This window comes from Nematolebias whitei, chromosome 3, assembly GCF_014905685.2.
Source record: "Nematolebias whitei isolate Nwh7 chromosome 3, NemWhi1, whole genome shotgun sequence".
In the NCBI taxonomy this organism is placed as follows: Eukaryota; Metazoa; Chordata; class Actinopteri; order Cyprinodontiformes; family Rivulidae; genus Nematolebias; species Nematolebias whitei.
In genome coordinates this window covers 8,641,457-8,652,719 of record NC_056500.1, presented here as the reverse complement: position 1 = coordinate 8,652,719, position 11,263 = coordinate 8,641,457, and the positions used below count along the sequence as shown (strand labels likewise).

Here is an 11,263-nt window from a genome sequence, read left to right as displayed (position 1 = left end):
CACACACCTGGTACCTGCAGTCACACACAAACATGAACACACACCTGTCCATGCTGATGTGCTGCGCTTGTTGGTGGCTGTAGCTCTTATCCAGTAAGTTGTCCAAAGGGATGGTTGCATGAGCCGGGTCGCCCAGGTAACGAAAAGCATCTGTTTGTGCCAAACGCACAGCCTCCACAAATACATGGATATAGTCAGAACTGTTATGGCCTCCAGCTACAAAAGATGTGACGAAATAAAATAAGCTAAGATATTTCAACAAAAAAATCCACTTTTGTAAACTTTTTTTTTTTTCCTTTTGAAAATAAAGTCAAAAGAAAAAAAAAAGAGATTTCTGTGGAAATGTACAGTATAAATAATGTACAACAATCATCTCTAATATTAAAACCATCTGCATAATACCATGAATATCCCCCTGGTGTGCTGTGGTGTCTACTGCTTTGTTTACTCTGTGAGGTTCAGGGTGAGGCCTCTGTGGGTCTGCCTCATACACTGAAGAGTCAAAGGCTCCGGCTCTTGTTCTTGTTTCTCATGTCAGGCTTGGACAGATTTTGGTCCATAGGGTTGTCCACAAGTCAGACAACTGCTCTACTGTCCTCAGGCAAGACAAAGAATCCCACTTTGTTTCGGATGTGCGAATATCACAGTGAATATATTTCATAGAATAAAATGTTTTGCTACTTTAGAATAAAAAGAGCTAATATCTAATCTGATGATTCCATATTGGTATTGTAGGTCTAATTTTTAGAGTTACCCTGATTTTCTTTCCATAAGAAAGCTACTATAATTAGAGGACAAAAAGTACACAAATACTTGTTCTTCTAGCAACAATGTCACAATACTTTCACAGTGTTCTTGAGATAATTCATTCCGCTGTCCATTTTAGAAGCTATATATCTATTATTAGCCTTATCTCAACAGAGTCAGTGTTTTACCTTTGAGCTGAGGAAAGTTTTCCAGGATGTTGAGGAGGAGCAGGGCAACCAGTCCTTGACTGTTGGGAGGAAGCTCCCACAGACGCACACACTGAAACCTCAACAAAGTCAGTCAGTCTGCTCAGCACGTTATTAAAACAAAGATATAATAAGCATCTCTGACTGCTGACCTTATATGTTGTGCTTATAGGGGTGATGACCTCACTATCATGGCTGCTGAGGTCCTCCAGAGTCATGACACCTCCATTCTCATTAACGACATCGACAATGGCTTGGGCCACTCTGCCCTGGTAGAAAGCTGGCTTGCCATGCTCACCAAGCTCCTGTTGATGGTTTCATTTATGTTACACAGCTGGCAGAGGCAATGATCAATTGTTTAACTAATAAACCTATGAAAGCGTTGTCTGCATTGTAGTCGTCTAATTTTAATCAATATTTAAAATATGATAAGGATGACGTAATGCGGCAGAAATCCATTGGCCACTGCTTTGTGAAAAATTTCTTTAATCAGAAGAATCAAAGGGTGTGTGAGTAAGTGTGTGAGTAAGTGTGTGAGTGTGAATAAGGAAATGACACACTGTTACCGCCGTGACATGGCCCCCCACATCATCGTGGCTGAGCTCATGCCATTGTTTTGAATATTTCAGAAGGTTGACTTGTGTGCGTTGTGTATGTGCAAAGCTGTTCTGGGAATTCTTGACTGTCTTCCTGGTTTAGTGCATTATGACCTAATTATCTTGTAACTACTAAGATTTAGTCAATGCGTATTTTAGAGGTGATGCACAAGTGGACAAACACTCAAAGTGACTTCAGTCATAGTTTTGTGCAAAGGATACTGCAGAGGGGCAGTGTTACAAATATTACACTACCCTAAAATAAGTTCACAATCATAGTTACAAGTTCTATATTCAACAGGAATGTGGTTTCAAGAAAGTGTTAAACAATTTCATTACTAGTATAAAGATATAATGTCAGAATGACATTGTTTAAAATGTATTTTAAAGAATATTTTTAGGATTGCTGCAACAATGTAGCAATGTCACAATCAGTTTCTACTCTGCAGGAGTCAGATTTTTATTTTTATTTATAGTGAATGGAATTTAACTATGGTAGTTTAAAGAATAAAACAAAATGTTAAAGTTTTTTTTCCTAACCGTTTCTGAAACTGGATTTTTGAATGTGTTGAATAAAATAACAGGAGAATATTTCAAATATTGTCTAGTTTCATCCTAGGCAGCCAAACACTTATCACTTATCACAAACATTTATAATAGCTCATCTGGGCAAGCACATGTGAACTAAACATGTTCTCATGTCAGGACATATTTTGAATCATGTAAGTACTGAATAAAAATTGCTCATATTGTCTATTAAAATGTATCCCATAGATCTCTAATCAGACTGGAGCTGTCTTTTTCTAGGCTTGGGCAATGCTTCAGTCTCTCCGTCACTACTCCCTTTATGTTATAATTTTAAGTATGTGTGTTTTAATGTTAACATTATTAAATAAAAGACTGGTGAAGCTTCTTGGTCTGAAAGATGAAGGCAATGCTGAAACGCCACAAAATGAAATTACTTTTTGCTGACCATAGACTTACAGTCAACTGTCTAAGAAAAGAATGCCACAGTCGACTGACTTGTTTGACTTTTGATAAACATAGCACAGAGCTGTAATCCACCTGTCTTAAAATTATTATTTTTTTTAATCCTTAACTTCTATTTCTGCTGCAATTTTCACTTTATCACTATTTATTCACTTCTACTCACTGTCCCCTTATTCAAAATTTTCACCTCTGAATATCTTTTTTGTCCCCTTCACGGAACGAAGGGGAGGAACTGGAAATACCCTCCGTGTGTCCATCTGTGCAAGTTGTGAGCATGATAACTTAAAAAAATAAAGGCGGTATCGACTTCCATTTTGGCTACATTTGCGTGTAGGAAATTTTGTTTTGAAAATTGGGTTACCACATAAAAATCGAAGATAGCTGCCACCATGCTGTCCATCCATGTTGTGAACATCATAACTTGAAAAATAAGTGAGGTACCAACTTCCATTTTGTTGTGTTGATGGATCAACATATAAGAAAGGTCACCAGCAAAAACTGGGCTGGCACATCAGAATCTAAGATGGCTGCAGATATATATGTAATATACTGTACATGTATGTAAATTGTGTGAGCTGGAGAACTTAAAAAATAAACAACAAGCCAACATCCATTTGCATTTTGGTTTGTGGCTGCATCAAGGTGCAATAAAGGTCTCCATCAAAAATTGGGTTCACAAGTGAAAATCCAAGATGGTCTCCCCCTTAACCAAAAACTACATTCACCGTGGTAAACCTTCACAATTCAAATCCCTTAGCAATGGGGGACTCCTGCATGCTGCTTGGTTAGACGGTCTAACTTTCCAAGAACGTCATAGTTTTGAAAAACAGGAGTTTGAATAAAAAGTTAAAATGTCTAGTGTTATTCATGACATATACGCATGTTTTGTTTCTTTTTTTATTTACCTTTATGGTTTGAGCCAATGACGTGTTTTTGAAAACTTGTCCACATCTGGGTGCGTGACCGTCAATCAGCAAGTCCTCACCTAAGTCCTTCCCATTACTCCTCAGAACCGTTGTCCAGTTCTCCCAGTGGTGTGCTGTTACCACAGCAACAGGAAACCCCTCCTCTGCCAGCTCCACTGCCCCACCCAGAACCTCCTGCAAGGACAGCTAGAAGAGCAGGAAGAGGAAACGCGTGTTTTTTTTTAAACAGGAAATCTTGGTGAGCAGGAAGAGTCGGTCATTGTACTGAGAGGAAATATGTGGGAACTAAAAGCAGTTTTCACTTATTTATGAGCATCTTCCAAACAAAAAAACACGACATGATCATAAACAGAGCCTTATTAAAGTGTCAAATTATTCTAGATAATATGTATTGTATTTTTATTTCTTTTGTACAAGAAAAATATAATAATAATAAACAATTCAAAGTGATGCATGAGCTTTAATATATTCATCTCTACTCTTAATGTGGTACAGTGACATTATTTTAAATTGATAAAAATTTACATATACTGCTATTCATACACATATTTACACCTTAAACAACTTTCATTCTAATTCACACGAGGCTATCGGATCTGCTTTAGATGTATGTTGATTTTTATTATTTTTGGCTCATTTATGATTTATAAATTGTGAGTTTGGAAGCCGTTTCTTGAGTTAAAACAACAATTTTTACTTTGTTACGTTTATATTACCTCTGCCTAGGGCTAGTGCTCTAAAAAAACAGCTGTGTATGGAGCAATTTCTTATTGGAACTTGTAAATACATTAATAGCTGATCAATTCATTTAAAAAATAATCTTTAAAAAATCTATAGTAGATAATGAAATAAAATTGAATTGATGGAACGGATACATTTCTACTAGAAATGAAGATTGCTTGCTGCTAACTTTAAAATTGATTACTTTTTAATCCTTGTGTGTTTTAAGGCAAGAGTTCTCAAACAGCATTAGCTTCTGGCCGAGGCCCCCCTCACAAACCCACAAACAATGCTACAAAATACGTAAAGAAACATCAACTTGTACAATGTTTTAACTTTTATTCAGTATTTTCAATGAATTATTACAGCTGCTGATCATAAAAATGTTATTAACTAACATGTTTTAAACACTGTATTATATTCCCACTGGAAAAAAAAAAACTTGTTGACCAGAAGACCAAAACTAAAGAAATCTAAGCTCTCTCTCATGTGTGTTTATCTGGAAATGACAGATACAGATTTCCCTAGCGGGCAACTTTTATTATTATTATTACAATTTTTTTATTTTTGCTTTTTTTAAAACTTCTTTCCAGCTTTCTGGGGTCCCCCATAGCACCCCCTGGTGGCCCCCCGGGGGGCAGCAGCCCCCCACTTTGAAAATTGCTGTTTTAAGGTATTTTGTGACGTCATTTTGTGACGCTTGTAAAATGTTGTTGTTGAGATGGTTGATTCATATTTTTGTGTTTTGATTTTGTTTTAATCTTTGGCATTTTATTATGTCTTTTTGTATGGTGGTAAAAGCTTGATTTAATTGCAATGTTGAGCAGTCTCTGCAAGGGTAGAAACTAATGGGGATCCTTCAATAAACAAATAAACAAATAAAGCTGAAATCACGAGATACTTATGGAAAATGAGTATATTTAGTCACTTAATGCTCAAGGTAGCTTAAAACAGGCAAAACATCAAAACGTTGTTTTTAATAAACAAAATTAAAGATAAAGTATTTATGATGTGTAGCTTTATAGCAACACCTTTAAGACTCTATAACACATATTACGTTTTTCATTTTTTAAATTTTGGTTCATCCTGTTCAGGTTGAAAAAGTGCTGAAGTATTTTTTTTTTCAGTTTTATTGTGTAAAAGGTGAAGTGTTGCTGTTTTTGTCTGTTGGTCCTTGATGAAGTTTGGAAGTTTGGTTATCGCTTCCTGTGTTTGCAGGTTTATGATACTGTAACGAGTTCTTGTTTCTAACAAAAGTGTAATAAATTCTCCCGACCTATAAAAGAAAATCAATGTGTTGGATTGCTTCAAAGTAGTCGGACCTCAAAAGTGTTTTCTAAATTTTTCGCATGATTTCAAGGCTGCGCAGACCTTTTAACTTGGAAGGTGAAGAAACATCTAGAAGTTATTCCTTTGCTTGTTTATGTCCCTCAAACTCAAAGCAAGGAGTTCTATTCAAGATACATTTCCAGTGGTACATGTCAACATGGTAACTTTAACAGGGTTCATCCTAACATGTTAATATTTTGTAAACTGACTTTTAGTTCCCTGAGTTTTGCATAAAACATACAGCTGTGCATGTAGGTCTAACCAGAAAACACACAAAAACAGCAAACCTTTTGACTTCCAAACAACTGCACAGCATCACACCAGCATGCAGGAGCCCCAGGTACTGTAACATTCAAAGCATCAAACACTGAAGGAGGGGCCTTTTCTGTGTGACCACGTCCTTCTAACAAGTCTAGGGTCAGAGCTTGGGGTGAACGACCACTGAGGACAAAGGAAGATGTTCAGATAATGACCAAGAATGAGGAAAAATAAAATGTAAGCGTGGACTCTCAACCTGCCATTAATCCCTCTGATCTCTCCAGTGTGTCCATCGTAGAACAGGCAGAAAGCATCGCCACCAAGTCCGGTGCTGCATGGCTCGGTTACTGCGAGAGCTGCTGCTACTGCAACTGCAGCATCTGCAGCATTTCCACCACGTTTAAGGACATCTGGACACAAAAACAGGACTACGACAGGTAACGGTGTATAATAAACATGATGACATTCTGACGCTTTATAAAGCACAATTTGGCCTTTTGGCACAATGGAACTTTATTTCTACAATAATCTGTTTCCTTTTTATATCGTTTTTAGTGGCTCAACCCAAATGCACTGATATTTTATTATTATAGTGCTCCAGGATAGTTTAATATTTATAAGTGTAAAATTGATGATTATATCCACACATCTTGTGAGAAAGGTACTTAAAATATTTAATGCTTAAATTCTGATGAGCTCCACATTGTGTGGACCATAAACTAATTTTCATTCACCCATATTTATATGTTAAAGTTAACTGCTTAAATAATGCAAAAATATATTACTACTAAAAGTAAGACAACTTTAAGGAATATGTTTAGATTTAATAATTCACAATAGCTTTAACCTACATATTCACAGTGTAAAGTTCTTAGTTTTATTTTTCTTCTTCCTCGTGCTTTTCTTCTTCTTTCAGGAAATTTTGCAGATTTTTGTGGAAACTGTGCTCTTTGTTTGCACGTTTATTTGCTTTTGAAGCTTGCCCACTCACCCAGTCCCACGGTGGAAGCCAAAGGCTGACTGGAGGCCACGCAGCCGTGTAAACACACCACAGGAGACCGGCGAGAGGAGAAAGTCAAGTCCGAGCCCATTCTGCTCAAATCCCAGCAACGAGAAGGAAAACAGACCGCAAGCTCTCCGGTCGATTTCTCTGGTATTGATTATGATTGACTGAACGGGGCAGCCTCCAGAAGGAGATTGCAGAGCGCATCGATCAGGTTTCCCTGTTCGCTTGTTTTTGCAGGAAAATGTTTTTGTAGATTACTTTTACAAATTATTACCTAACATATCATAATTGTGAAATACTATTTGAAGAATATTATTATGAGGTACTAGCTTATACTTGTCTCTTAAAGTTTTTTTTTTTATCAAAGTTGTGAAAATTGGCTTCTTAAATTTGTCAACAACTTTAACAAAAATAGGATCAGTTTAGACATTTACACCTCACTTAATGTCAGAACTGTTTAGAAATTACATATGTTTGAATTTCTGATCACAAAAAAAGTTTTTTTTTTTTTTCACACTAAGCCTACATGTAAATTTTAAGTATATTGTTGCTAATGAAGCGTTTGAAAAAGTGTGGAGAAGATGTGAGAAAGAAATTCATTTTGTGCTTTAACACAGAGGAAGTGATTCAGTCAGGTTTTTTTTTCAGGGACCATATCATTTTTATAATAAGAAAAATGCAATTATCATAGACTACATTTTATTTGTTTTGTTTTTAATGACAAAAGGTAAAATTCCACATACCGTATGCATGAATCTCATCTCTGATGATGCTGTCTTTTGAACTGTCAACAAGTGATAGTTTCTATTGCCTGGGATAGTTGTTTAATGAAAATAATAATAACAATATTGATATTGGCCTGAAAGACTGAGTTTTATTTATGGAGGCAGCAACAAACTGAAACCCACTGGTGGTGTGGCATTCAGAAGTGCTCCTGAAAAAAAGTTTACAACTTACTGCAGTCTATGCAGTGAATATAAAAAGTCGTATTTGGTTGTGATATTTCTTACTAATTTCCAATAAAGACAGGTGTTCAAATCAAGCCATAATCTGAGAAGATCTGGTGCTTTGTTTCACTTAGACAAAATTATCAAATCAGGGGAAAAAAATGAATTGGGAGTGTATTCACAAATGAAATCATTTATTGAAAAGTTTATTTTTTAAGTAAATGTGTGCAATAAAACTTGCTTAAGATAAACCTGTCGGACTTTAATGATTCAAAAAAACAAAACATGATGTACAGTCTAAGATTTCAAACCTACAGCTACAATATTTTTCTCATGTAGATTTACAACACGCATTTTTTGAGGAGAATAAACAAAGTACCTAACGGTCACAGGTCGTTCTTTCCATATGTCGATAACTGAGTTTCTTTAATGGTATCGACTTGTTTCGGCTGTTCCCTCTTCAAGTATTCCTGCCTGACCTCATCTGTCTGTCCAGCACCAGAGCAAACAAGGGGCTCTAAGCCGATCCTTGATGCAGTCCCACCTCCACTGACAGATTCCTTCATCGGTCACTCCTATAGCTCATCTCACCCCTTCCCTGCCATTTCTCATTTTTAGAAAATATATCAAGCAAGATGCATATTGTACAAATTCATCTACTGATTTCTAGGCTAGGCACTAAACAAAACAAAATGTAATCCTCTCAAAGGTATTTTAATAAAACTTTTATGAATTATTCACATGGGTCAGTGCAACATTCCTGATTAACTGAGTATGTAGGTACAGATCAACCATGAGTACCCCTCTGTGTGTCACTTCCTCTTCTATCTCTATATAAACATGCCACATGGTAGAATATTAACCACTGTGCCTTCACTGCTGTGCCTGTGCACACACACAGCCATGTATTACTGCGTTTATGACCCTCTGTGAGTTTTGTATGCTGCCACAAGCATGTGCATGTGTGTTTGCACTTTGTGTAAGTGTGTGTGTGGATGTGTGTAATCCTGCCATATTACAGCTGGCTGATGTAAAAGTGAAGCCATGAGATCACCCATAAAAAGAGGCAGGGTGCTATAAAAGCTCAAATGAAGCTGTGATAATCCTCAGAAGCAGGTGAAGCAGGCGACATCACTCAGTGGATTAAAGGACAACTTTCCAAAAGCTGTTGTGGAGTTCGATCTTAGGTCCAAACCAACCAGTGGAAAGTTTTGTGTTTCTATTTGCATCTCCCATTCTATTGCGTAACCCACCTAAAATGGACTAAGACTGGACTCTATTAGGTCTCATCTGTACAAGGTTTTTTTTAGACAGTCTAACTGAAAGACCAGTTCTCAGTGGAGTTTTAAAATTCACAGAATACTTCACCTGCAGAAGTTCTTGCTGTCTACGGCTGTTGACGCTTCAGTTTCAAAATGTGTTCGGGAGGTTTTGCCAAATGTCTGGGCATCACCCTGATGCCTCTGTCAATCGTATGCGTGCTGTGCAACATCCTGCTCTTCTTCCCAGGTGGAAACATTGTGGACAGCGAATACGTTACAAAGCAGGTTTGGTTCTTTGGAGGCATTCTGGGATCAGGAGTGCTGGTAAGTTTTAGGAAAAATACTATGTGTCTTCTTGATAAACTGAACTCGTGAAGGATGCAACATAAATAAATGAATTGATGTGATGATGCTCATTTTATCTATATCATTAAAAAAAATGTTTTTTATTGATACATTAGTAGCAGCATGGGTTAAATGTCTATAATTTCTCCCCAAATGAGTAATTTCATTGTAATGCTATTAAAGCATACACAATTATAAACCAGTTTATAATTTATATGTGTGCCTTTATTAAACATGTTTTAAAAATATTGTAATTGTGTATTTGTTAAAACAAAATGGCAGTAAAAAATTATTTAATTTGCTAAGCATGACATGTTAAACGATATTGCATGTTTTTTTGAACATAGTGGGACATTCTGCATGCAGTCAGGAAACTAATATTTCCACCTTTTGGTCAATTTGTTGTGTGTGTGTGTGTGTGTGTGTGTGTGTTGGTGGCAGATGATCTTTCCAGCTCTGGTCTTCCTGGGCTTGAAGAACAATGATTGCTGCGGCTGCTGTGGAAATGAAAGCTGCGGGCGAAGATTTGCAGTGAGGAGATGTTTCAGTGTCTTACTCTAAAACATTTACCTTTACAAAAGTTGTTTTCATTGTTTGGATTAGAGTCCAGGTTAAACTTTGTTTATATATTTTTTTCTTTTATTATAAATATGAATATGCAACATTATAAATTAAAACTAATTACCGGTAGTTTTTACTAGGATTTTCAAAGCTGCTGTTGACCTATAAAAAACAAAATTAGCAATTTCTGTAAAATTATTGCCGTTACTGATATCAAGACCTGTTTCATTCAAGTGTTCTGTCACATGACACTAGTAAATAATCAGATTTTATAATGTTTCATGATTTGTATCAACATCCAGCAACTTCACAGAACTGACCCTAAACATGGTATGCAACTAAGTGCAATAAAACTAAATCAATAAAGCAATGGAGCAAATGTTAAGGTGCTTAAAACTGTTTTAGCATCTAGCAATGATGTCTGTCTGTATATTATTTGGGGAGTGGTGGCGCAGAGGTTAAAGAAGGTGGGCCTGTGATCAGAAGATCGCCCGTTCAAGCCCCGGTACCGACAACATCAAAAAAATCTGGGTAGGGTAGGTGAAGCACCCACACCTGCCCCCACCCTCATTTGCCCCACTCTCAGCCCATGAGCAAGGCCCTTAACCCCCATCGGCTCCCTAAACAGGTCTCTCTTGAAAATAAGTTCTTGTGGTTCAATGAGACTACCTGTATAAAAAAAGTATATATAGATATATATATATATATATATATATAGTTTTTGAACAATTTTTAATTGTTTTTCCAGCTCAAATCTACCTGATAAATAGCTGAAAATATGGCTTCCAGTACAAGAGTGGATGCCACTGTGCAGATGGCTGCAAGATCAAGACCTACCATACCGAATCATTTAAACATAACATTTAGAACAAGACATGACAACTTAATAAACATATTCTTCTTGGATTGTCCTGCACTCAACTCAAGGCCGGAAAATATATATATATATATATATATCAGCAGTCAAATGATAAATTTGCTGTAAGAAAAGGGCAGTATTAAAAAACTGGGTCTCTGCACAGTTCACATGCATCTCTGCGATCGATGTTGTGGGTTTTGTACCTTGACCCTGCAAACAGCTGCACAAATAGTCTCAACATCAGAGCCCTTGAGTGAAAAATACTAAAAGCCCAGGAGAGAATATTTATCTATAACGTGACTGGATTCCTCAGATTTAAGAAAATACATTTTCATTGTATTCAAACACTATTTGGACAACTCAGTCTAGAATTAAATGAGACTTGAATCACTTGTGGTTAAACCCATCAAACTAACGGATGTAAAAGTGAAAAAAAAATGTATGTGTGTACATATATAAAAAAAATTTTTATATATATATTTGAATACAATGAAAATGTAGTTTTGTAAAT

The 11,263-nt window shown here is 36.4% G+C and overlaps 2 protein-coding genes across 2 annotated transcripts in view; one reads left to right on the top strand and one right to left on the bottom strand.

The window, feature by feature from the left end:
• LOC119407671 (glutathione hydrolase-like YwrD proenzyme) overlaps positions 1 to 6,871 on the bottom strand; it is a 12,267-nt gene extending 5,396 nt beyond the window's left edge. The window contains exons 1-7 of the mRNA XM_037674488.1: positions 6,764 to 6,871; positions 6,029 to 6,182; positions 5,802 to 5,955; positions 3,445 to 3,651; positions 1,106 to 1,258; positions 936 to 1,026; positions 45 to 216 (exon numbers count right to left, since the gene is read on the bottom strand). Of these exons, the coding sequence (XP_037530416.1) occupies positions 45 to 216; positions 936 to 1,026; positions 1,106 to 1,258; positions 3,445 to 3,651; positions 5,802 to 5,955; positions 6,029 to 6,182; positions 6,764 to 6,863 (1,031 nt within the window). The 5' untranslated portion in view covers positions 6,864 to 6,871. The remainder of the gene's footprint in view (positions 1 to 44; positions 217 to 935; positions 1,027 to 1,105; positions 1,259 to 3,444; positions 3,652 to 5,801; positions 5,956 to 6,028; positions 6,183 to 6,763) is intronic.
• Positions 6,872 to 9,140: 2,269 nt separating this feature from the next.
• The window catches only part of tm4sf4 (transmembrane 4 L six family member 4), a 4,962-nt gene continuing 2,839 nt past the window's right edge, over positions 9,141 to 11,263 (top strand). The window contains exons 1-2 of the mRNA XM_037697948.1: positions 9,141 to 9,311; positions 9,774 to 9,863. Coding sequence (XP_037553876.1) covers positions 9,141 to 9,311; positions 9,774 to 9,863 — 261 coding nt within the window. The remainder of the gene's footprint in view (positions 9,312 to 9,773; positions 9,864 to 11,263) is intronic.